Source organism: Microtus pennsylvanicus, chromosome 11, assembly GCF_037038515.1.
Source record: "Microtus pennsylvanicus isolate mMicPen1 chromosome 11, mMicPen1.hap1, whole genome shotgun sequence".
NCBI lineage: Eukaryota > Metazoa > Chordata > Mammalia > Rodentia > Cricetidae > Microtus > Microtus pennsylvanicus.
In genome coordinates, this window is record NC_134589.1 from 83,121,798 (window position 1) to 83,149,517 (window position 27,720).

At 40.8% G+C, this 27,720-nt stretch overlaps 1 protein-coding gene across 8 annotated transcripts in view; it reads left to right on the forward strand.

Moving 5' to 3' along the window:
* Positions 1-27,720, forward strand: part of Tenm2 (teneurin transmembrane protein 2) — a 1,235,501-nt gene that overhangs the window by 274,968 nt on the left and 932,813 nt on the right. For all 8 annotated transcript variants that reach the window (XM_075941316.1, XM_075941315.1, XM_075941317.1 and 5 more), the window contains exon 3: positions 15,186-15,486. In XM_075941316.1, the coding sequence (XP_075797431.1) occupies positions 15,261-15,486 (226 nt within the window). In that variant the 5' untranslated portion in view covers positions 15,186-15,260. The remainder of the gene's footprint in view (positions 1-15,185; positions 15,487-27,720) is intronic.

The window sequence follows — 27,720 nt, forward strand, 5'->3', positions numbered from 1 at the left end:
ACTACACCTTCACACAGGAAAATGATGGAGAGGCTCATGCCCCACTCCACGCTTTCTTGGTTAGAGATGGAACAAAGGATTTCCATCATTCAGCACATTGCCTTCATCTCTGAGCATCTTTGAGGACCGGCAGCATTCTCATTCATTCCCTCCCTCTGTGGCTGGTTCTGCCTGTTTGACCTCTCTCCCCAAGAGATTTCCTGGTTGCATACTTACCTACTCCCTGAAGACTTCTCTGTCTCTTTCTTATGTAGAGTATCTTGGAGCCACCCTCCTTTTGCATTGGCTATCTTTCTATATCCATTGTTTAGGTTTACTCCACTGCCCAGTGTGCTTTGTTTTGAGCAGATAGTGAGTTAATGATAAGCATCTAATGTTCTGCATACATATCATATTTTTCCTTGTCTTTTGTGGTACCTGTCTATGATGAACTGAATATGGGTGTCTGATTTGACCACAATCGATGCTGCTAGAATACGTCAAGCTCATACTTTTCAGTGATAGTAGAATAATTTCTTACAGTGAGAGTTAAAGACAGCGTGGGGTTACTGATATCTAGGTTGTCATGCTAAGAGAACACCAAAGCATCAACCCTTCAAAGCAGGAGAATATAGTAACCTAATATATAAACTAATATAACATTAGTTACTATACGTGTCCTTGTGCTTCAAGGATCACTAAAGGACAGCTATTACTTTTCATTGCCAGATGTTTTGTTAATGACTCGCAGTGATGATGAAGACATTATGGTAGTGATGGTGACATCTGTTGGTGTTTGGGCATCTAGTATCTGGAGATTCCTAAAGGCAATTCGGCGTTTTCACAGTTACTTCAATTTAGACACGTTACTCCCATTTCTCAGAAGTAGAAACTGAAACCCAGCTCTCTCAAATATCCTTTGTCTCTGCCTAAGGGTACTTTCATTTCTGTTTCCCTTACTTTTGATACTTGAAAGGGACTTGCAGATGTTAATCAAGTGAGGGGATAATTTCTGTACTGAGAATGTTGGGACTAGGCTGTGGCTGCTGACCTTCAAGAGGCAACTGTTGGATGAAGGTGCTTAGACAACCACATTCCAGTGACTGGCAGAGAAATGAGAAAAGACGGCCATTCCTCTGCGTTACAAGTGTTAGAACTGGATGATCAATCTTAGGATGAATATTCTTTAGGTACGGACAACAAATAAGCAACTTATGATATAGTATCAGATGCCTGTGTGGAGAGACTGTGTCTGAGTAATGACATATTGAGGGACCTGACTCAGGAACGGAACTTTGTAGGAATTCATGATATGGGAGCTTGACTTGACAGTGACTTCTCCATTCTCCTAGGATCCTGGGACCCAATGCTCTCTGCTCGTTCATTGTCTATTGCTGCTCTCGGTCTTTTACACAGAAAGGGGCATGCTTGACAAGATGGGCAGAGGGTGTTCAATTCCTCCCTTCATTAGCTTTTGAGGCTGCAGGCTCAAGACTTGCTCTACTGCCTCTCTGAGCTCTGCATGGCAGGGAGGAGTAGGGAGGACCTGTCTTTTTCCAGTAACGCTAACTTAGCCAGTGCCTAAGGTATAACCATCTGCTCAGCTCCCCCTCTCAGGAGGCGCATGAGAAAATAGGAGTAGAACACACAGGAATGTGAGTGTGTGTGTGTCTGTGTGTGTGTGCATGTCTGTGTGTGTGTGTGTGTGTGTTTTTAGGGGTTAGAGGTCAAGCCAAGGAGACCAAGACTTCAGTAAACTACCACATTTCATATTGAAATTTTTATAGAGGTGTAATCACTCTAATTTACTTAATGTTAAACAGTTTGGGTTTGAGAAAGGAAAAACAAAGCATGGGATTTGACAAAATACTAGTCTTATGCAGACCTTCATTTTTTTTCATTACTAGTCAAATAAGAACATACACAAACATGCACATCTATATTCTTATGGCAGGTATCCGGATGTGTGGGATGGAGGATGTCGCTATGTGGATGCTTTTGGTTAGGACTGCAAGCACAGAGAAGCATCTTTGCTGTTAACAATTCATAAAACCCGCAGACAGCAAGCAGATTCTGACAATGTGCTCACCGTTTCCTGTGCACATGGCTCCAGGGACCCGAACAGATTCTAAACAGCAGTCTATGCTGCTCTGGAGCTGGGGAGCAAAACACAATTGTGAATTTGCTTATCCTTTCTTGCTCTGGACATTAACCAGAGTTGGCTTTTTATCCCCAGACATATCAATATAATGGCACAGGGGAACAGGAAGCAAATTGCCTTTGACCTCTTATTTACTGGTGCATTCAATTACCCAGCTACTATCTTCCTCTTCTGTAGATTTTAAAGCAGATTTTCTTAGGTCCACTCAGAGGTCACAGGATATTCTCTCTCTAAATATTTTGGAGTGTATCTTTGTTCAGAATTGATCTTATGTGATTTCAAGAGAAGGTACTGGAAATATCAGAGAGCTGGTCTTCATGCTAGATTCATCATAGCCCTACTTGGGAATGGAAGGAAGCAAAACAAGACTCTCAAGTCTATCGCCTACTTCAATTTGCCTCTCTCTTATGTCTGGGCTCTATATTACCTTTCAATTGGTACTTTCATGATCTTTCAGTAAAACACTTAGATGAGGGAGTCCAAATCCAGTAGGAAGGACTCTGAGCATGCAATTGTTAGGTTGTCTTAGGATAGGCAAAATTTGTAGGGGCTCAAAGGCTAAAGAGACAAGACATTATTCTTTTGTTATATAAGTGAAAGTGCCTTCTCTTCAAGATATGATCAGAAAAAAGATATTTTTCTTACAGGAGGCATTGATTGAGCTATTAATATATATGCTATATTGTACTATAATATATATCACATATAATATGTTATCTGTGATATATAGTATATATTTATAATATAGTATAGTTCATATATAGCATATATAATATATATAATATGTATTCTAAATATGATCATCTAATGGAAATTTTTAATTGAAACTCTAAGATAGATATGACACCAACTCAAATTAGAAAATAAGAAGTTTGATTTGTGTAAACTAACTCCAAATACACAGTAGATAAACTTTGTCAATGCTTTGCCATGAGTTTGAAAAGGAGAAGAGCGAGCCCTCTCCCTACGCTGGAATTCAGAATAAATAGACTCCTAATTTAGGTTGAAATGTGGCAGCGGTTATCTCTCCTTACAATACTCCCCAAAAGTCTAGTGTCAGTTACAAGATATAAGTCACTCAAGCATGTTGAAAGAATAGTCAGTCATGGCCTAAGAAGTGTAACAGAGCGAGACAAGTTTAAGCTATCAGTATTATTATGTCATTTTGACATAAAGACCACGTTAAATTTACCTAAGCAATGTTCTTGCACACCTTCACACTCATCCTCAGACAGATTTGCATACACACCGACAAACCCATGCGTAAGCGTGGAGCTGGCTGTCAGTGATTAACAAGTCAACCCCCTTAAGTAGTAGGATATTCCACAAAGTTAATGGTGAACCGTGTTACAGCTCACAGGGTTAGTTAATTAGACAAAGGCTTGCAGGCAAGATCTCTGTAGTGTGTTCTGCTAAAGTGATGGAACCCACTTAGGCATCTGATGAAAAAAGCAGCGGAGAGCACTGTTCAAGAGAGGAAATGTGAAATGTAACAGAATCAAGCCCCAGCATAGCAGTAATGAGCTGGCAGAGGCAGCGGCAACCAGTGACTGCCATTTGTCAGTGGTGGGAAAGGTGCAAGCTTGGGGGAAAGATTTATAATTTTGCTTACCGTCTTTCTGAGTGCTTCAAGGCAATTTTAATTACTTTTCAGAAGCAAGCTCTGAACTTGCGTCTCGCCACATGGATTGGTAACCTCACCTCTCAAGGACATTGGGCTATGAATACTCTCCCATAGTAGATGGTAAATATGCCTTCTGAAGGGCTAGCTTATGAGACACAAGCAGGAATAAGATTAAATCCTCTTATTTTAGTATTACCTTCAAAAGTATGTTAGCAGACGATAGTCCTTATATTGTCACTCTTTGTGATTCCTTCTCAGTGTTCATAACTGCTTTGTTATTTCCTGCATGCCAAAGTTACAAATACCAAGAGTCTACAGACCAACGAACTAGTTCCAATAAATGAAACAGACTAGCTACAAGTCAAAAGGCATGATACAAGGATCATAATGATAACTGGAGGAAGCTACGTGTATATATCAGTTAGCAATGTGACTTTCCTGAACAAGTACTAATTTTAATAGCAAAGTTTTGAGCCCCTGTATGCATACTGGATGCTATTTTCTTTGAAATAACTTGTTTTTTTTTTCTGTAACTCTAGAGTCAAGTTAAGTCAGAAACAACCCAGAATGATGGAGCTTGTGGAAGGTTCCGACAAGCACAGCATCTTGCAGACTGTAGTACCAAGATCACAACAAGAATAATGATGTTGTTCTAGGGAAGATGCATATTGGCCTTGCCCCTGGACTCCACCCACAGCCTCATGTCAGACATGCCTCATGCTCTGATACCCTGCCTAGCCGTGGAAGCCACTTACCGAAATCTCTTCTTGTCGTTTCAGATATGTTTATACATGGCACCATCTAGTTGGCGTATATTCTCTTCTTGATTGTTGTATGTACATATAACCCATTCCCTTTTCAGTGCTGAACAGGATTTCCAGGCTTCGGGTTAACTGTAATATGTTCAACCAGTCACCCATGGAGGAACATCTGGGTTGTGTCTGGTTATGCCTTTTATAAATGAACATTTTTCTACAAACATCCTTGTGTAGACTTCTGTGTGAGCATACATTTTCCTTTTTCTTAAATAAATGCCCAGCAGAGAAGCTTTAGGGTTCCATGGTAGTTACATGTTTGGTGGAATTATTAGTGGTAAGTTGTTGCTAAACTAGCTAAGAGAAGGTGTATGATTTAGCATCGGGCCCATATATGGGAGACTCTGATTCCTAAATCCTTCCAGCACTTACTGCAATCATTATTTTCTTTAGTGATTCTGATAGGTGTGTAGCAATATCTCATGGTGGTTTGAATTTGCTTTTCTCTTGGAGCTGATGAGAGCACATTTCCATGTATGTATTTGCAATTATAAATCCTATCCGGGGGCTGGAGAGATGGCTCAACAGTTAAGAGCACTGGAAGGTCTTCGAGAAGTCCTGAGTGCAATTCCCAGCAAGCACATAGTGGCTCACAATCATCTCTAGGGGGATCTGATGCCATCATTTGGCATAAAGACATACATGCAGTTAGAGCTCTCAGATATAAAATAAACTTTCAAAAAAGGTCTCAGAAAAGCTGATAATCAAAACAAAAAAATATGTCCTACCCAACATCTTTAACCAGCTGTCTAAATGAATGATCTAAGTTTGTGTGTGTGTGTGTGTGTGTGTGTGTGTGTGTGTGTGTGTGTGGAATATTTGGTTTACGCACACGCTCCCTCACTCTATGGATTGCTCTTTTAAAGCAGATTTATTTTATTTTATCTCATAGACTATTTCACTTCTAATTATGTGTATATCTGTGGGTAAATATTTATACATGTATAAATTCAAGGAGGTCAAAAGGTATCTGATTACCTGGAGCTGGAGTTGTGAGGTACTTGATATGGGAACTGAATTCTGGTCCTCAGGAAGAGCAGGAAGTACTCTTTCTGAACCACCAAGCCATTTCTCCAGTCTCCTGTTTTATGGGGGCGGAGATGTATGTGTGTGGTGCGGTGGTGGTGCTGGTGGTGCTGGTGGTGGTGGTGTGTGTGTCTGTTCAAGTGCCTGAGAATCCAGAAAAGGATAGTAGATCTCCCTGGAACGTGAGTGACAGACAGCTGTGTACCACGTCCACAGCCTTGGACGATGGTGACTGAACTCGGGTCTTCTGAAAGAGCAGTATGTGCTCTTAGCGGCTTGCTATCTCTCTAGTCCGCCACACACTTCCTTCCCATGCTCTTAACATGTGCCTCACAGAATACAAAGAGTTCATTGGAAAGAAATGAACTGCAACCGCATTCACTTTTCCTTTTAGAATTCTGTATTTGATGTAAAGTCTCAAGACTTTCCCCCTTCTTTTCTTACAACTACTATTGTGTTTTATAAAATTTTTCAAAGAACCTGTATTTTATTTTTTACATTGTTAATCCACATTCAGTTGTGTTTTGAATAAAATGAGAAAACAGAATTGAGTTTTTCTGTTTATGGGTATCTACCCCCGACCCTTGGTTACCACCAGAGCTTTCTTCATTCGGTGACTTTGGCAGCTTTCTTTTTTCTTTTCTTCTTCTTCTTCTTCTTCTTCTTCTTCTTCTTCTTCTTCTTCTTCTTCTTCTTCTTCTTCTTCTTCTTCTTCTTCTTCTTCTTCTTTTTTTTGGTTTTTCGAGACAGGGTTTCTCTGTGGTTTGGGTTCCTGCCCTGGAACTAGCTCTGTAGACCAGGCTGGTCTCTAACTCACAGAGATCCGCCAGTCTCTGCCTCCCGAGTGATGAGATTAAAGGCGTGCGCCACCACCGCCTGACAGCTTTCTTAAAGGCATGATAAAGCATATGGATATGAATCTGGGTTCTGGGTTCTACTCGTCTGTTAATGTATGTTTCCTTCCCTCTGCCAAGTCCGTAGTATAGGGGACCTGCAGATCCCTAAGGTCTAAACTGAGAAGACTGAGACTCCTCACATTTTTCAACTTAAAACAAAAATAACTGTTCTACTTCCTTTGCCTATCAACACAGCATTGCTATAATGCTGGCTGAATCTAAACACCTGTTTCCTTTGGGAATTCATGTGAATTTCAGTCAATCCATGCATTTACTTGAGGAGAACTGTGATTTTCTTTGGTTGAGTCTTCCAGCCTGTAACCTGATACACATTACCATTGGCTTAGACATTTAATTTCTTTCACCCCCTTCCAAAATTTTATTATAGACCCCAAGAATTTTCTCATATGTATTATGTGATTGGCTAACAGAGTCAGTGTTGCTGTGGGTTTTTTTTCTTTTTCTGATCTGCATGCTGTAAGATCTAGCATGATGCTGACCAGGGAGAGAGCTGGGGCGAGCAGTTCCACATACCTGTCTTTAGTCTTAGAGACAAAGGATTATGTCATGTCATGTCAGCTGCAGATTTGAGGATGGTGCTATTGTTCAACTTGAAGACATTTCCTCTGAGCAAAGGGGTCAAGACCATGATGACGATCCCCACAGAAACAGCTGCCCGAAGCTAGTGGGGGAGCTCACTGACTCCAGACTGACAACAGGGGAACCTGCATAGAACCTGCATAGGCCCTCTGAATGTGGGTGACAGTTGTGTGGCTTGGGCAGGCTGTGGAATCATGTCAGTGGGACCAGGATTTATCCCCAATGCTTAAACTGGCTTTTTGGAGCCCATTCTCTTTGGAGAGAAACCTTGCTCAGCTTAGATATGGGGGTGGAGGTGGAGGGCTTGGTTCTGTCTCAAAGTGATATGCCAGACTATTGATTCCCCCCTGGAAGCCTTACCTTCTCCGAGGAGTGGATGTGGGGTGGGGTGGGAGAAAGATGTGGGGAGCAGGTGGATGGGAGGGAGTGGGAATTGGGGTTGGTATGTAAAATGAGAAAAGAAATAAATTAAATCAAATAAAATAAAATTGTTTTTAAAAGAAAGAAATAAAATAAAATTAAAAGAGGAAAATATAAAAAAAGTTCCCTCTATTTTTACTTTCAAGGGAATGTGTCTTCTGAATTGTGTGGATTTCTGCCAGATGCTCTTTTGCATTGACTGCTTGAGTCACATGATTACAACTCTTGAGCCTGTTACCATGATGGATTATATTCTCTGGTCTCTAGTTACAGATCCAGTTCCTATCCCCAGAACATGCCTGTTTGCAATAGTTCACAATATTTTTACAAATTACTGAATTCTCTTTGCTAATATAAAAATCATTATTTATATATTTCTAGGGATGGTGATCATAAGTTCTTTTACTCCTTCCTTCCTTCCTTCCTTCCTTCCTTCCTTCCTTCCTTCCTTCCTTCCTTCTGTCCTTCCTTCTTTCATTCCTTCCTTTATGACTTGATTTGTTATTTCTAATCCTGCCCTCTTTTTCTTTCCTTCCTTTTTCCACCTTCCTCCCCATCTTGCTCCTCCCCCTTCCTCTCTCCTACCCCCTCCCTCTTTCCCCCTTCTCCCTCTCTTCTCTCCCTTCCGCCATTCTTTCCGGTCTTTCATTCCCTCCTCTGCTTTTGTCTAGTTTGGGCATCTTTATAAGGTGAACTGAAAAGTTCTTCCCCTTCTTCAGTTTTGCAAGAGAGAGATCCTCTAAATTTATTCTAATTGTTCCTTCAACATTCAGTAGACTCTTCAAGAGAAACCACCACCTGTTTAATTTTAGTGTGAATTACATAATTGGAAGTATTTGACTGTCAGGTTGTTCAAGTGGCGTAATTCAGAGTGGGTGAGAGGGTAGACTTTGAGTGTTTTGAAGAATTGGTCCTTTTCATCTTTGTTCTCAGAGTGCACACCCGATTGTGATATTTGAAATCCTCTAATTGTCTTGTTCCTGTGAACGGGTCCTGTAGCAGCACCTGTTGCTAACTTGCATCAAATAGACATTCTCAGTCTGACTAAAGGTTTGTCACTTTTATCAATCTTTAAAAAAAAAAAAAGTCAACATTATTGCTTTTCTCCTGTTCCTCTTGTTTTCTTTTTTTAGTTGGGGGGGGGAGCTCTTTTCCTTTTCTTCCTTTGAAAATATCTGTGTTATTTTTCCTACTTCTGGATTGTAAATTTAAGATTCCCAGCTGGAGGCTTTCCCTACTTCCCAGTATGTAGATCTAGTCCTGCCATTCTCTCTCATCCCTGCTATAACTGGCCAAAGATTTTGATGTGGGAAGGTTTCGTTTTCATTAACTTTAATATTTGCCCTGGCTTATCTTGAGACTTCTTCAGCCCATAGATTATTTAGACAACTGTTCAGTTGTCAAGGGAGATTCTTACCTCTCTGTTTTTCTTCAGCTTGACTGCTCTGATTTCAGAGGATATAATGTATGGAGTATAGTTTATCCTTTCGTTTTGGAGACTTCCCTTATGGCTCAGGATAAAGGCCATCTCGATGTCACAGATCTCTCCTGAAGAATTGGCAATCATCTGCTGTTGGTTAGACTGTTGTTTGATGGTCTTCTATTGAGTCCTTCATAATTTCCATGTGAATGTGCCATCCCTTTGGAGGACTCAGAGACTGAAGGCTCCAACGATAGTTGTGACTTTATCTCCCCTCTCTTTTCTGTCTTTCTTTCTATTTTTCTTTTCTTTTTTCTCCATATATTTTGCTCTGTCTTTTGAATACACACTTACTTGGAATTTCCTTATATTTTGGAAAATTAATCCTTGTTTGATCATAAAATGCCCTTCTCTGACTGCCTATTAAGGCCATTTGATGTAATATTAGTATAGTCATTCTTGTTAGATTTTAATATTTGCATGAGATATTATATTTTGCTTTCAATATATCCATACTGCCACAGTTATACTGACTTATTAGCAGCATAGATTTGAGTTCTTTTAAAAAGTGCTCATCTATTCTCTTTTAATTGATATGTTAATAAAATTTATATTTAATTATAGTTTTATTAGGCCTTAAGTTAGGCATTTTTTATATTCTGTTTATTATCTAATTCTCTGTGTTCTTAGTATGTTTCTTCTTTCTTATAAGTTGCTGTGAATTTTGATGATTCCATTTTGACTTATCTGTAATAAGTTTGACTTAATCTCTGTTGATAGATTGTATAGCCATTGTGTATGTCTATGTATGTGTGTATCTTTTCACAGTCTACTTAATTCATATTTTCTTATTTGGTTAGTTGTGGGAAGTTTTAACTCGTTTTACATCCCTTTATTTTCCACATTTTACAGTAATTTCTTAAATGTGACATCGACAGAGATTTAGAATGACATCAGCGAGTAATATATTTTTTCTAACATTGAAAATGATTTTATACCCTCAAAGGAAGTATGTGATTTCATTTGTCCACATTTTCTTCTTGTGTTCCCTTATCATTCAAGTTTTTCCCTTGTAGCTACCACATTTTTTTCTTTCTCCTCAGTGCTTTCTGGAACTTTTTCTTCATTTTTCATTTTTGAGAAATTTTACTGTGGTATATATGAAGCATCTGCACATGAATGCGTTTGGATGTATTTGGTTTGGAATTCATTCAGCTTTGAGAACATTTATTTTAATGATTTCTGCCAATTCAGAGGGAGTTTTGTAATTGTCATCAGCTCTCTTTCTTAGGACTCTGATAACATGAGCATTACCTATTGTTCTTAGGCTCCATCACTTGCCTTATATTAGCTTTTTTTATTATATGCATATATATGCTTTTCTTCTGCTTTATATATAATTGAAAACTTTCCTGTAGAAAATATTATATGTACTATTTCATTCTTTCTTCTGTTCTTCCATTTTTTGGTGGAGACCGTATTTGGCGTGTGTGTGTGTTTCTTATTGGAAGGATCTTCTTTGTACTTTAAACTTGTGGAGAATTTCTGGTATAACTGTACCTTTTTAAAAAAATTTAAATGTTTTCCTAATTTCTTGTTGAAGCAATTTGATAGCCTGTTTAAAATGTACATCAGACATTTTTAACATCATTCTTATCTTGGTATTGATCTTTTATGAGATCTTTTATTGATCTTTTTTTTTGTTTTTGTTTTTGTTTTTGGATTTTTCGAGACAGGTTTCTCCGTAGCTTTTGGTTCCTGTCCTGGAACTCGCTCTTGTAGACCAGGCTGGCCTCGAACTCACAGAGATCCGCCTGCCTCTGCCTCCCGAGTGCTGAGATTAAAGGTGTGCGCCACCAACTGCCCGGTTTTTGAGTGCTTTTTTTTGTTGTTTATTTGGGTTTGTTTTGTTTTGTTTTGTTTTGAGAAAAGATTTTCCAACTATGTAACTATCCTGGCTGTCGTGGAACTAGCTCTGTAGAACAGGCTGTCCTCGAACTCAGAGATTTCCCTGTCTCTGCCTCCTGAGAGTGCTGGGATTAAAGGCATGCCCTACCGCTGTCTGGCTGCTCTTGTATTTTCATCTAACACGTTCCTTCTATTTTTTTCCCCAATAGCAAATGATTTTGTTTTTACACCAACAGACACATTTTTTTTCTATTATGTTTGAGGTATTAAGTTTCTTATTTAAACCTTCTAATTTTTGCTGGTTTCTTTTGACACTGCTCTGGTGAAGGAAGAGAGATTCTCCCTTATTCCTGCTAAGTCACCTTCTAAATAGACGGGAGTTCTTTTAAGGTACTTGTTGTGGCTGTGGAATAGACCTGTACCGATTTGCTCTAGTACTGGTGATAGAAAGGTCTTGGTACTGTCTCGTACATGATATCAAGTTATGTTGCAGAGGGCAGAAGGGCTCATTGTCCTTGTCAGCTGGTGAAACACTTAGCTTTCCACTGGACTTCGCCCTATATAGGGGTCAGAGGGGAAGCTTCGGCCCTATAAAGGGGTCAGAGGGGAAGCTTCCCGTACTGTGGAGGAGGAAGACTGGATTCCCTTTGAGAGATGAGCTTCATTATATCTTACAAAGGATGAAAGTCTTTGGCCTTTTGGGGAACCATTTTGCTTCAAGTGAAGTACCTCACTGACATGGTGTCATGACTTCCAGATGAAGATAGAAATGAAAATATCACCCCCTCCTGTACTACTGGGTTGCAGCAGTAGGATAGGTGAAAACTAAGGGCTTTTTTTTTTTATTCAATTATGTTTTTGTACTCTGGTACAAAAGGATTGATTTCGCCAGTTTTTCCTTCTCCTCCTCTTCTTCCTCTTCCTCCTTCTCCTCCTCTTCCTCCTCCTCCTATTCTTCCTCCTCCCCCTCCTTCTTCATTTTCTTCTCCTCTTCCTCCTCCTCCTTCTTCTATTTCTTATCTGTGCCTGTTGATGGTTGGGGATGTCATCTTCCTCACCCAAAAGTCTTACATATATGGCAAAAAGAAGTTGTACTACTTGATGGATACTGTAGTTGGTATTTGTGTGTATTCTCTTTGCACCACGCAGGATCTTCTTATATTGCTGTATGTATTAGGTTTATTATTTTCCTTCATACTTTATGAGGAGAATAGGGAAGCATGCATATATATTCCATCTGTCTAAAAGCATTTTTCTGACCTCCTGACTTTTAAACAGAAGCCACGGATTCAGACTTTAATATACATTTGCTTGTTTTGCTGTTTTTCATACTGACAATTTAAAAATTTGCAGCTAAATGCAAAAAAATAATGTCCTTTACTAGTTTGGTATACACTCTGCCTTGTTCCTTAAGACATTAGGCTTCGCTTAAATGCGACTAATTTTGCCTCATTGAATGTAAATTTCTGGCACGTATTCTGAGGCGCTAGTACTGACAATACTTAGCTTAACAATACTGAGCTGAGAAAGAGGTGTGCATTAGGGAAAAGAACACTGGATGGCTAAGGCAAGTATAGAGGTATCCAAACTCAGTGACCCTATACTGTGCCAACAGGTAATAAACATTTAAGCTCCCACTGTAGGCATGGTTTTATAGAACAAAATACAATCGTAAAATAAAAGCATGTTAAAATGTACAACACACAGCAAGAGCAAGAGAGACCCTTTTGACACAAGTACAATGCAAAGTGGAATAGATAAATATGGGGATTTTAAGCTCCGCTACGTTGATGATATTAAAATGGATACACCTAGCAGTGAAGCAAAACAGAAGCAAATTATGAAATTGAACAATAACCTTCAATCTTCAAACCCACCTGTGATTCTGTAGTGCCGGTGACACCATCTTATTTTTCTTCAGCAGGGTCTGAAGGTGTTCTTTGATCAGTGTCTAATTTGATCACTGTCTCTGGCCTGTATGAGAACAGTGGCTTCTGGGCATTATCTATCATCTTCTTATACTGCTTTATGCCGGGCTCTGACTACATAACCACGTTGAGTCTTTTAATCATCAGAAGAGTGAAACACGCATTTTTATTAAGTCCCATGGCACATTCTACACACCACAATGGGAAACTTACTATAACACTATTTTAATTTGTATGAAAGCCCTTGAAAATAGGTATTGTTATAATCCATTTTAAGTAATTGAGAAGCCAACTTACAAGGGCCAGATATTAAATAAGGACACTGGCTAGTGAGTGGTCATGGTTAGATTGGCATCTGCTAAACGTCAATGACCACACACTCAAATAGACTAGGCACGAATTCCAAAACCATGCTGAAATTAAGGACAAAGTTTTTTGTTTTGTTTTTTATATATTTTATTTGTTTGTTTTGCCTCTGGAAATTACATCCGTATAAAGATAATTGAAATGATTATAGCAAAACGATTTTCCATTTTCTTCAAAAAGGTCCTAAGGTCTTGCCTAGTGACTCTCAAAGGTGTTTTGTTACTTGCTGACTGAGACTCCAGGAAACTATATAGTTTATTATCTAAGCAACTAGGGCAAATAAATACTTGTTCCTGGAGTTCCTGACAGGTGTGAGCTCTTTCTCACTGCCAATTGTTAAACAGAATTTTCTACACTTCAGGCAAAATCTGATCAAGTGTATGAAGGGTTTATATAGGAGGATCCTGGAGATAAAAGGTCTCTGGGAAAAGAGAAAGAGGGAATGACTTCATTTCTGTTGCCGCTGGCCCCCTGCTGTCTACACTACTGTGCATACAGCTCAGCCCTTTTGTACACAGAGATGTCCTACTTCAGTGTCTAAATAGCCAGCGAAGAGCAGAGAGCTTGAGAACTGCGGATCTGTTCCCCCAAGTATTCTCTGACATATTGAAGAGGCCGTGAGCAACAGTAGCCTGGAGAAAAATCATTACCATGGCACTGGGCTTTATTTTCCAATTTAATTAAAATTTGTGTTTGGCCATTCTGTCCAGGGCCTGGTCGTGTGGTCCATGCTATTTTGCATGGCAAAAGAGATCAGTAAGAACCTATCATTGAGAACTCGGAGTGCCTAAGAGTTTTTGTGGTCATTCGCTAGGCAGAAGGCTAGTGTTTTCTTAGTGCTATTTGGCATAAACTGCCAGGCTAAGGTCCATGTCATGTGTTGGAGAAGCTCCTTGCCCTCCACTTCCCTATCACACGCACAGGGTTTCTGCATTTTTCCATTCTGCAGTGGGCATCTTGGCACTGGGAGGGGCGGTGTAAAGTTAGGCTAATGAACAGGTGGTGATGTGGATATACCTCTCTCAGTAATTTCTCTCGATGATGGGTCCCTCGGAAGGAGTGGCTAGCTGTTTTCAGATTCAGATCTCCAATGAGGAGAACACTTACTAGAGATTCCTAGAGATTCATTGAAGAAATCAGGGGTGGACTGAGGAGTTGGCTCAGCAGGTAAAACTCCAGCGTGGCAAACATGAGGACAAGTTTGGATCTCAAGAAGCTATATGAACCTGGCCACTGTAGCACTCTACCATAGTCCCGGGGTCTAGAGAAATAAGAGGGGGAGGCAAAATAACACGCAGATGCTCATGGGTCATGTAGTCTTGGGGTACACAACCAAGAAAAACAACAGAGGACCAATACAGGGCTGTCTTTGACCTACAAAAGTGTACGTGGCACGTGTGCAATTACTCTCACACACACACTAGTGCACACACACACACACGGAAGATAATTTGCATGCCATCAACACCTTATATTATTATTCTCCAGGCCCACCGCAGCAGTTTACTGTTGGTTGAATAACCTGCTCTCACAGCGAATCATTAATATTTTCAAATGTGTGCCTATATCTTTTTTTTGTCCCTTCCCTTTTCCCTCTATCTCCCTTTCTTCTTCCTACTCCTTTCCTTTCTTCCTGTTTTGATGTTTACTTTCTCAGTAATCCTTCTAAACCAAAACAAACGAACGAACAAACCAGCAAAAATCCAGTAATGAAATACGGCAAAGTCAATTTGGTTTTGATCAACTTCATAACAACATCTCCTACCCCAGTGACAAGCTTATCATGTCCTCTGTGCACATCCAATCAGGAGATGAGGCTTTTTTTATTTCTTTCCCTCATTTCTATTAAGTTAGACAGAAAGAAAGCAAATTGATTGTCTAGAGTTCTATGTAGACTGGTGGTTTAAGTATAAAGCTTTTCCCAAAGAAGTTGTACATGGCTGGCAAGTTTCCTCGCATGAGTCATACCTGAAGACCTCACTGTTTGCAATCCAGGCCTGTTATTTGTTTATTTACGTAGTTTGTTACTTTTATGCTTCTAGGTGGGTAAAGTGACAGGTGCCAAGACTCACTTCTCCCCTTCCTGAAAGTCGTGGCGTTCTGCTTCACCTGGAATAATGGATGTAAAGGACCGACGACATCGCTCTCTAACCAGGGGACGGTGTGGCAAGGAGTGTCGCTACACCAGCTCCTCTCTGGACAGTGAAGACTGCCGTGTGCCCACACAGAAGTCCTACAGCTCCAGCGAGACCCTGAAGGCTTATGACCACGACAGCAGAATGCACTACGGAAACCGAGTGACAGACCTGGTGCACCGGGAATCCGATGAGTTTTCCAGACAAGGTAGGGAACTCTACCCTACCCTTTAGGCTCCCGCCCCAATTCTGCCCTGCTCTGTTAAACGGTGATGACTGAAGCTGATAAAAAACGGACAGTAAGGCAAGTTAGCAAGCCATTACCCAACTAATACTTAGTTGAAAACAAACTAATTCCTGTGGATGCTAAGCTCCTATTTATCATCATGGACACTGGATGCCTCAACAATATGTTCACTGTTGTCAGAGAACTTCCATGCTAGGTTTCCCAAGATGTGACTTAGAGCATGTCCTTGGCTTCATAAAATGTATTCCCGAGACAATAGAAAATCTCTGACTGGTTATTCTGGCAATTTCACACTCTTCTTTGAAGCTTTCTCTAAACCTCTAAGACCTCATTTTGACGGCTTCATATATGAGCATTGCCGGTCATATCCACTCTGAATAAATGGTGTATATGTATTATAAGACATTTCAGAACTCCCTGAGCAAAATAATAGTAAATTATACACCCCTACATACACACTCACACGATGAGATGCTATGTCTGAGTTCTATGTTTTTATTTTCATGTTTCAAATTGTAAGTGGGGGCAGAAACCTTTTAATCCAGTTCTACCAACTGTTGTTTCTCCCTTAAGGAACCTCACTTTTTATTATTATTATTATTGTAATGCCTTGGTTTACTTCAGAAGACTTCTCTCAGACACAAGCAGTTGGCATTCCCTTCATGTCTGGCATCCAGGCAGAATTCCGCGGTCACTTGTCTAGGCATGAGTGTGGACTGAAGGAGAGGAGTGGGGAGGTCAGAGTGTAAGTCTCGCTTGCCCTGCACCATGCTTTTCGAATCCCAGCCAAGCGTGCTCTGGTCATGTTAACGGCTCGGCAAAAACTAAAAGTGAACGCACAGGCTGCAGTGGCTGCGCTAGGAAGGGTCATACGGCTGGCACCCGGGGGCTTGGCCCTGTCCAACAGGGTTATTGCATCGTTTGTTTTATAATACTGATTCGTATTTCTTTTTCTATGTCCTCGGCAGCAAATAATGGGATGAATTTAACTCATAAAGAGATAACATGGGATCCATTCCTGGCTCCTTAGCTTCCTTCCATTCTTACATTTTACTTTTTTTTTTAAATTTTATGTACATATATTTAATTAAGTCATATAGTGTCTAAGATTGATAAATGTACAGGCGAGATGTTGTTCTAAGAATAAGTTCAGATACTCCCATTTTATCTTAGCTCCTGCGATATTTAACTAAATAAATTTTTGAGAAATCAATAAACAGGTAAAATTGCTTTTCTTGTCATCGTAGACCTTTGTAGGAAAGAATTTTTATTCGATCTTTAGTCTTATTTCCTCTGCCTCATCTTCATGAGAATGACAAATCCTGATCCTCCAGGAGAAATCAGGGCTGTCTGGAGACTGCTCTGGATTAAATGCCTTTGATCTGTGAGCGGCTCCAGCATTTGGTGTCTTTCACTAAACTCGCAGCTGACCCCGCGTAGCAGACAGTGGGAAGTGAAAGGCGAATAGGAAGGAGTCCTGGCTTAGTTAATAAGCAGAGAGCTCGCTTTACCAACATGGAGAAATTAGGATGCCAGCCACCACGTCCAAGGGTGTCTCCAACATGAAGTCAGATCTTTGAAAGTGCACCACACACACAGGCAGGCGGTGTGGCTGAAAGCTTTGGTTTCCTGTTGTGGTTTTGGTGACAATTTTGTGCCACTCATGGCAAACAGTTTTACGGGCTGTGCTTCTAGGGGGAAATAAACAGGCTCTTGCTCCTCAGTCCCTTGAAGGCATGCCCCGGCTTCTGGATCATGCACTAAACAGAAGCTTCCAGATTATTGTTGAACTGAGGATTTCCCCATCACCCTTTCCTTTATTAATATTTGCATCACACAAAACCAAGTGCTGGGATTTGATTTTCCAATGTGCTTTTTCATTCTTCCTGCTTCATCACGGGCCCCCTCCGCCAATGATAATAATGGAAGTAGCTTGGCCGTATTGGGCTCATGGCTTTGCAATTAACGATTCACACATGCCGTGTGTTGTTATTGAGTCCATATTTGTTTGCGTAATGTGTTTGCATGAATTAAAAACTGTGCAGTCCAAAAGTAGAAATGAAAAGGCATTGGGAAGTATTTGCATATGTAAGTGCAATTCCTTCTGAAGGCGTCTATGAATTTATGCATGGAAATGTAGTCAGAGGCTGAGTGGATCTACTTTGATGGGTTCTAAAATTGAACTCTGCAGGAAGTAAATAAGCGCATATTTAAGGAGGGGAGTAACTGGAGATACAATCTGGCTAGTGGCACGTGCCGCTTGAGACTGAACCGCTACAGAGAGGGTTAAAATAAATTTTAGACTCAGTAATAACAATAATTTTTTAAATGTCATGCGTTTTTACAGTTTATTTTCGTATTCATGAAATCAAAGTGCGGGATCATCTCGGTACTTATTAGCCTAGAGGTACCTTAGCGAGGCTCAGAGTGGGATCAGCTCCTGCAGTCTCTTTATTTAAAACCCAAGACACTGATCATAAAACAAACACGCTTCTCACATGCAAGCAAGTTTGGCAAACACACGGGGATGGCTCTCCAGATGCTCCCATGGAAAAGAACTGCCATCCAATCAAAGTGAGGTGGGGTTCAGGGTCCTTCCTTATCCAGCTCAGCAAGCTGGCCCGCTGAAGGATCAAACAAGACAACAAGCCATATCTGATCAGGAGAAATGGGCCAGGCGTCCCCAGCAGAACTGTCAACCTGTTGTGTTTGGTTTTCAACAAAGATGCTTTCTCTGTCTTCTAACTATCACTCCTCTGCATTAGAGACATGTAAATTTCCTGTCTGCCTTCCACCATGGTGTATTCTTCTAGCACGAAGGGAGAGAATTCCTGACCTTAGGTCTTGTGGCCACTGGAGTAATTAGTAATTAATAAATGGCTAATCCTTCGCTAAATAGCATTCAAGTAGTTCTGGAGTTAACGCGCATGACAAAGTAAGCAGCAGCCTGACACCTGGTTGCCCCAACCCCAGTGCCTCTCAGGAAACAGGTTCTACTTTGAATAATGGAGGTCAGCCAAGTTCCCAGGCAGTTTGCATGAGCTTGTTCTTTTGGGCTGTGAAGCTAGGATGCAGAGCAAGGCGATCTGGAGCTGGAGCTGTTCTGCATGGCTTGGGAGCCTAACCTCAGACCTGAATTCATTCTGCTCCTGCATATCTATGTGACTGCACCTCTTGTGTGTGTTCTGCGGGCCACAAGGCTGAGTACATTGTTTTAGCGAACACTCAACAGCAAGGAGAGGAAAAGAATTCTCCCAGTCCTTGAATACATTGTAGCAAATGCCAATCCAAGCATTTGGACCAGAGCTCGCAACAATGTTGGAAGGTAGCTACTGTTGTTAGCCCCCACTCCTTTTTTTTCATAGATTAGAAAAGTGAGTCAAGGAAGGATTAACAGAATTATCCAAGGTCAAGTATAAAAGAAACAGAAAGGGGTTTCATGCCCAGTGAGTCACATTCAAGAACTATGAGTTAACAAACCAACAAAAACCAAGTCATCAACCCTTTCAAATCTGGTAGGAAGGAAGCTGAGCCTTCAATTTCCAAGCCTTTCTGGATGAGCCCTTTGAAACTTTTCTTAATCATAGAGGAAGTCATCACTGCCTCCAGCCCCAGCTCTCACCGTTTGTAGCCCTGCTGTGCAATTCTTTTCCAGAAGCACCACTCTTTTGGACTTCCTGGCATTGATCCCTCCTACGACACCTTACACTAAATGAGCCCTAGGAAACTTTCTAGGAAGGAAGCAGCTTTGAGCCCCCAGCAAATGTTCCCTACCTTGCAGTCCTCACCTGTTTCCCACCTCTCAACCCAAAGTGACAACCAAGAACATTGTTGCTTTCCGATACAAATGATATTGGTTACCTAAGCAGAACTGGCTGCTTCCGCTCTGCCCAGTGGACCACAAGATTTACCCTGGCTTCTATTCCTCAGAAAGCCTTCCCTCCTAGTTAGTAGTTCAAGCCTCTTGAGAGGTGGCCAAGATTGAGTTCTTCTGTGTATCTCAAGCTCTTTGGGTCAAGGTTAAATAAGGAATTAGGAAAAATTGGATTCTTGAAAGCTTACTTTTATTAGCTCAGTCGGTTCTAAAAAAGGCAAATATGTCACTAACGCTTTAATGTTCTTTACAAATGTGTAAAGAAAACATGCATGTTTTTAAGCTGAGTTTATCTGAGCATTTCATAAATGATATTCTCACTTCTGATATCTTTAAAATAATTTGGGCAATAAATTTTGCTCTGCGCAATTTGGCATAACACAAATGTAGCCCATGTTAATGAACCAGAAATTCACGATCCACTTGCAAGCTGGAGACCCTTATCTGTATTGATTCAGCTGACATTACATAGTGAAGGTACTTTGGAAACCTTGGTTATATGGAAAATGTCTAGAGATTTCTGTCCATACATCTCTCCAAATATCTTTTGTGGCTATTCTAAAATAGTTGCTGTGAAATGGAAACCCCCAGCACACTAATTTAGCCATACAGAACACCTCTAGGTTTTCATGAGCTTGAAGAATTTGGTTACTATTCGCAAGACTAAAATGTACCTTGAAACGCTTGCTTTAAACACATTCTACCATCTCTAGGTATTACCTCTTTTTATAAGGCAGCAGAGAATGGCATAACATTTCCGTTGCTTCAGTTGTCTTGCTGTTTTACAAGGTCTGAAGGACTCTATGAGGAAGCCTCTATGACCTTTCAGAATTACATGATTTCCAGTATCCTGGTTGACTAACTCAGATTCTTATTCCTCCATGTAAGAGGCTTGTGGTAGAAGAATAAAGAATGCAGAACCTCTGCTTTACAGCTTAGGATAGCCCAGTTTTACGTGGAGCCCCCCCACCCCCCATTGACCTCCATCAACCTGAAAAGAGGCTGTCACTCTTTTTCATTCTGGAAAGTTCCTAGTAATTATTAATATTGGGATCACTTCCTTCAGGTGTGTGCTTGTTATGCTGTAGATGCTGTCTTTTACTTAGTAAGTGGTGGATAAATTGTACTGGAGGCATTATAAAGACTGGCATCTTAATCCTCCTATGACTAGTATAAATAGCAAACATCCATTACCTGACATCCCTAATATTTTAGACAGCTGAAATCTTTCTGTTCCTTGCATCTGACCACCAAGACATCTCCAAGCCTAGAACTTCTCTTTCAACTTATTGACAGAGTGGATCTGTACTGTATGTAGCTTTTATTTCCAAAGATGAACATAACTCATACATTACATTCCAATTTTCATAAATGAATGAATGAAATCATCTAGCAACTCAATTGATTCTAATACACTGAAGGGAAGATACTAGTCAAACAAGTTTACATATTACATATAAAAAGGTTGGAAGAACTATTGTATGGTTATGTCCTCGGATACAGTTTTATAGAGTTGTGAGTTTTATGACATGTAAATAGATATGTATTTCAAGAATGGGTTTAATTAAGAAAAAACTTAATCTGTGTAATTCATGATAAAAATTAGCACACTCTCACTACTTATAATTTGATCACCATGTCTCTTATTAGAGTCAAACCTTTCTGTATTTTCAGGATTAGTATTCAGTTCTCTTCTAGGAATTGGTATCATTTTCCAGTAACTTTAATCTTTGAAGCATTGCTCCAGCAGTTAAACATCAAATAGTTGACTATTGACAATTTCGCATTCAACTCTAGTCGTTAATTTTTTTCACTCGTTTTCCATTTCTCGTTCACTGTAAGTGGGGCACTCACTTTTTGCATCTCAATGCTCTGGTCTCCTTTCATCCCAGGACTTTCCTTAAGACACTGTTACTGATAGCACCTCAATGGATGGTGTTTCTGTTTTTCGAGATAGTTACAAATGATGCTGTCCCAACTCTCCTAAGTTTATTAGTTTATGAGGAAATATAATGTCTTGGCTGACATCTCTAGAAGACCTGGCAATATCTCTCACACCGCACTTACCTTCTCTTATTTCTCACTCTCTTTGTTTAGCTTCTCTCCTCAGAGATGTCTTCTTGAAGATGTCTGTAAATGACCACCCTGTCAGAGTTCTCTTACTTGGAAACACTATGGAAAAGTGGGCCTTTACTCTTTAAAATATTGTTTTCCAGCCTTCAGCAGAACATTGCCAAGAAGCCTTCAGTCAGACATGGCATTGAATGCGTTCTGATGAATTTTCTGTTTTTATGTGATGTTGGTAGGCGGTTTCTGAAACTCAGCCCTTCTCTGTGCTTTTAGATACAAAGAATAGTTTCTACTAAAGCTGATAGAAAGGGTTGCTTATAGAAAAGACAGGTTCGGTTATCAGAAGTTAGAAAGAACAACTCACTGACCTGATAACAGGTATCCCAATGCAATCAAAGCTCAGCACTGACATTTATCTCCCTGTGGTATCTGTCCAAATACTACTTGCACTTTGCAAATGTCCCTATGACTATTTCTTTATTTCTATTTAATTCACAAACTTATTTGTTTTCTCACACAATCTACTTGCATTGCTTGATTTGCCCAGCCTTTAGGAATGGTATTACAACCCTTTTACCGTAGGTAGCCTTCCAAGATATTTTTCTTCGTAACTTTTCAATATTACTGTTCAATAAATGATGCCTATTAATGTTTCTTTATTCATCTTAAAGTTTTGTCTTTCAATGTGAACCTACCAGTGTTTCAACAACATACAACCAGTCCATAATTTAAATGTCCCTTTTCCTAAGGCCTTCCCCTGATATATTTCATATGCAATACATTGCTGAAAACTATAAATGCTACCTTTTGGGATACTTCTTCAAATTAGCCAAGATAATAATAATAATAATAATAATAATAATAATGAAATAATAATAATGATACTAAAACTGTAATTTGTGAAACACAATAAATAATGGGTAAACAAAGCTTAGCAATTTGAAGAGGCACAATATAATAGACATATAGTTAGATACAGTATAATACACCCTGAGCAAAGGAAAAGTTTGGATAGTTGACGAGACACCATCCTGAAACACGTGGCCTCCCCTAAACTGTGATATCCTTGCCTATCCTTGAGCATCAAAGAAGAAATGGATCATCTGGAATGCAAGAGAATAATTAGTAAAACGAGCAAACAAACAACAAAAGCACATGCAGAGACTGCAAGTAACAAAGTTTGGTTGTCCTAAGGATTTATAGAAATCTGTGTTAGTTGAACGTGTGGGAGTGAAAGAGCTGGGGTGGTAGAGGGAAATAGGCTTTAGAGGCATTTTAGGACGTTTGCGTTGGCTTCTGTTTGTAAGGAGTGTCACAGGGAGATGGAACTGCCAGCGGGTGCGTGTGTTGGGAGATAATGTGTTTAAGCATGCAAACCTAGTGGCCCGAACTGGGATCTCAGGGATGGCTTGGCTCATGCATGGTGATAGATTTGTCATCCTGGGACTCAGTACAGCAATGACTGTTCTCTCCTCCCATCAGGACAGAACTTCATTGTGCTGCTGTTTCCTTAAGAGCCTGGATAGGTCAACGCTTGTAAAGAACCCCAGAAGCAGGAGTGCATGGGTTGCTTGTTGAAATTTTTCTGGAATGGCAGACATGTACCTTAGAAGAATGCTTTAAGTGTTTAGAATACGTTCCTGAAGCATATTAGCTGCCTGCCTCTGTCAAGAGCAAGATAGACAGAATAGATCAGGTGGGTGTATGGCAAGGAAATCTGTGAGAAAGATGGTAATATGTGTATTTCATTGTATAAAGCACACTGATGTATATTCTCTGCCATCTGCAAAATAAGCCCAAACTGCTCTCTCTGTGTGTACATGTGTGTGTGAAGCACGATTAATAAAAACTCAGGGAGAGAAATTGGGGTTCAACTTGATGATCCAAAAAGCAAAGCCCATAGCCACTAGCTCTTACCTCAACCTCAGTCTGGAATGGAGATCCTGTCTCCAGGAATCTCAGGATGAGACTGTGTCTGAGAGCTGTCTCCTCCCATCCTATAACCCTCTTTATGGGATTAAAGGTATGCACCACTGGGCTTAAAGGCATGTACCACTCAGTTTCTATGGCAACTAATGAGGCTACTGGGATTGAAGGTATGTGTAACCACCACCTGGTCAATAAGGCTGACCAGTGGGGCTGTTTTACTCGCTTATCTTCAGGCGAGCTTTATTTACCAAAATACAAATGAAATGCCACTACGTGTGTGTGTGTGTGTGTGTGTGTGTGTGTGTGTGTGTGTGTGTGTGTGTGTGTGTAAATGTGAGCACAAGTGAATACACAGTTTTGTCTCTGTCTGCTGGTAACTTTAATGGGAAAGCTAAAGGTGCTTAGAAGACTAAAGAAGACTTTCTGGGGTCAAAGGAAAGCTATGGATGTTGCTGCAGCTCCCAATTCTTCCCATTTTCTCTGTGCACGTGCTAATCCCCAGGGCTTAAAACAGATGACGAACTTGCTTGTGGGTTAAGATGGCTTGTGAGACCGTGACCCCTTGAACTCAAGGTGTTCTTACACCATGCAAGTGATGATGTCTAACAGGCAGTTATCTGTACCACTTTTTGATGTCCTGGAGAGAAGCCTGAGCTGTATCCAGAGTATAGCGATGTAGGAGTTGATAGTTAATAATCTCCTGAGACTTGGTGTGATCATCCTGGCAAAATGTGCCAAAAAATAAGGAGATCCCAGGAGGACTCAGGCCGTCAGGGGACAGGAGAAGAAAGGTACCTTGATGGCACACTGAAATAGCCTCACTACACTCTCCACACTGTGCCTGACTGTGCTTGATCTCTCATTCCAAATGTGAGCTTTATTTCCTACCTCAATAATTAGAGTCAGCCTGATTTTTTTCTCCTGAGCCAGAGGTCACAAGTATTATAGACACAGGTCGTGTTTGTCTTCAAAGTATGTTTTATTTAGCCTACAGATTGAGGTAGAACGTTGAAAGACTGAAAGACTGAAGACATGGCTCCCAAATAGGGCACTGACCTAAAAGGTCAAAGGTCTCCAGTTAAGCATCTACTCTCCAGTGTTTCATAGATATAGTGGTAGAATCGGGGAGGGGAGAGAGAGAGAGAGAGAGAGAGAGAGAGAGAGAGAGAGAGAGAGAGAGAGAGAGAGAGACTAGAATAGAGAAAAATAGACAAGGAGAGAGAAGAGACAGAGGGGAAGGGTGTGAGACAAATGTTCATTTCATAGTCTATTCTCTTCCTAGTAGAATACCAGACTCTCTGTCTATTCCAAACCTATTCACTCCAAGAAACCTCAACTGTGGGTTATCTCTTTGATGATACTTTGTGCCTTCCATATTCTCAGGCTGCCTTTGTGTTATCTCAGAGAGGCTTAGCTGACGTAGATTTAGTTTACTGAGACTATTCATGAATAGGAGCTAAGTAAAGTACCCTGCACTGTCCTGCTTTTATGTACGGATATAACTGCATTAAAATTTGCTTTTTTAATGCCTTGTCTCCCTTTCAAATGAGAATTATTTAAAGCACAGAAAAGAACATCATTGTCTGCTTGTCTGTCCAGATGTCTGTTCAGTCTGGCAGGACCACAACCTACAGGATGAGAGGCCAGCATGAATGTTTCCTACTGTAGGACATGATGCTTGCATATTGAACTACAGTCTCGGGTCCTTGTATCTGGGTCCTGGTGACAGAATAAATGCTATCATTCTTCTGGCTGGTGTCACCTCTTGTGAGCATCTTTGGGGAACCTCAGAGTATATATGCTCCGCCATGGGGCACCTCTCTCACTGGAAACTTGAGGAAAATGTGGACAGCGATTAGTGGAGTAGTGGTCAGGGTCTGCCTCATTATGCCCTGCAGCCTGGGTCCATGGCTAATGCTGCCCCAACAACGGATGACTCACGACACTGAGAGTATTAGAGGAAACATTACATTTTCAGTGTCATGTTTGAGGCTTATAATTTAATTTTCAGCTCTGGCAATCCCAGAAGCATCCCCGGAGACATGCTAGGAGGGGGCTGTTGTGTGTCCCCCAGAATGAATCTGTGTTCTCATTCGCTCCGTGCGTGCGCACCTTCATTGGCATGCACGCCTCACAGGCTCCTACTCTGCCGCTGTAGCCAGACTCTGACTCCAGCACGAGCTGCCTTCCTCCCCACTCAGCCTCAAGTCAGGTCTCCTTCGGTTGTAAATCTCTGCTGGGAACCATCCGAGCAAATATCGAATGTGCTCAAAGATATTAAAAATAACTGCAGCACAGACTTATCTAATAATGTTCAACAGCCTTTTATAATATTTGGAATATTTTTTGCCCAAGTTACTGTGAGCATTGTGCTTAATGCATTTTCCCCAAGACAGAAACATCTTTTCAAGAACGAGAAAGAATCAACAGAGAGAGTCAGGTGGGCTGTATTGTGTTTTCAGCTCAACCTCATCCACTTCTGGCTCTTTTCCTTTGGCCAGAGACGGAGAATGGGAAGCTTCTCTTTGTTCCCTGATTTATGAATAGTCGGCAATGGGCACTTGCAGCCCCAGTGGGATGCATTTTATTTTAAAAATAGTTTGAAGCACTTTCTTTTAAATTCGCCTATGTCCAGAACCACCTTGACGGAGTAATGCTGGCTTCTCGGTGTGTCCTTGTGCCGTTAAGATCTGCCCCACGTGCTGGGAATTACAGCACTAATTTTATTTGTAGCACTCTGAACCAAAGTGTTGAATGCATCTGGAGAATAATTCCAAGGGGTTAAATTTGTTTCTTTGGATCTAGATGTCGCAGGTGGAACACTTATAGGAGTCATGGGGTCGGGGGGCAAGTATTACTGTAATGTCCTACAAAGAAAATTCCAGGCAACCGCAGCAGAAATATACATAGGCCAAACTAATCTCTCCCCAAGTGACTGTGGATTCAGGGGGCACACCATCAGCTTTAAAAGGATTCCTGTTCACCTGGCAGCCTTGGGTTCAAATTCTCCTTAGATACACAGTGGCATTCAAGTTAATGCTTGTCCCCTGACATTGTCTGCACTGCAAAAGCTCTTCACACAGCTGACCCAGTTAACACTTTCCGCTTCGGAAAGCCAGGGATGGAGCGGCAGGGAGGCCAACACACAAGACCCAGCTGTCAGAGCTGAGTACTGAGGAGGCTGTGAGCCTGGCCACACTCCAGGCCATCTCTGTCTCTGGACTGGTTGTGGGGTGTCTGCTGCTTTGGAGAGTTTAAAAAAATCCAGTGTTTGAAGCCCACCTGAAGGCCACTTACATCACAGCTTCCTACCCATGAAGGGGTAGGATATGAGATGGTGACCTAAGGGAAGAGACTTTAACAAAATTATGTTGATGTGTTTAATTTCTTTAGGGTGTGGCACGGTGCGCATGTGTGCCTGTGTGTGTATTGTTCTAGAACGGTTCCTCGAGTACTGCTCAGTTTTTAAACATTTATTAACACAGAGTTACTCACCATACTGAGTATACTCCTCAGACTGTGTCTGACCCTTGTCTAACTCCCCAGCACTGGAATCAAAAGCATGTGGTGCCACTACTGGTGTTATCTGGGGGAATCAAACTCAGATCCTTGTGCATACAAGGCAAGCACTTTATAGACTAAGCTATCCCTTCAGCTTCTAAGGGCTACATTTTGTATAAATATATAAACATAAATATAAATCAGATTTAAGTGCATCATCCTATGCCTGAAAGGACACACTTCCTAATCTAACCTCTTCTTTGGTGACAGATGGCACTTTCAGGGCTATAGGCCCCATTCTTAATATAGTGACTTCAAGTCTCATTTTTCATTTAGAAGCCTATCCGTATAGATTTGTTAAATCAAGTCTAATTTTTATTGGGTTTCAACCCAACCAGAAGCCTACACTGTAGTACAACTGTGACTTGCCACGTGCCGGCCCCGGAAGCAATACAAGCTATTCTCTTGCCATGTTCCTCTGCTCTTGAGGCAGAAGGAACAGGTGGCCTGATTCTTATATCTTCTCTGCTTCTCCTCATCTTGCTTGCTGTTAAACATTATAAGTGGAGATTTAATTTGAGCACCTGGCTGGGGATGTAGTTCATAATCAATTAATTATGTTAATTGATCCAACATCCTCAAAGTCAAAGCAGCAATGATGAATGTGGTACCTCCATGGGAAGAGGTACAGGCTAGCTGCATTCCTATTGAGAAGTGAGGATGTCAGAAAAGGGTGTCACAAGTAGTATGTCTACCTCCTTTCTGGAATGAGGGTGTACTAAGAGTAAGGGCCGTTGCAACAGAGACAGAACGTTTTCTCG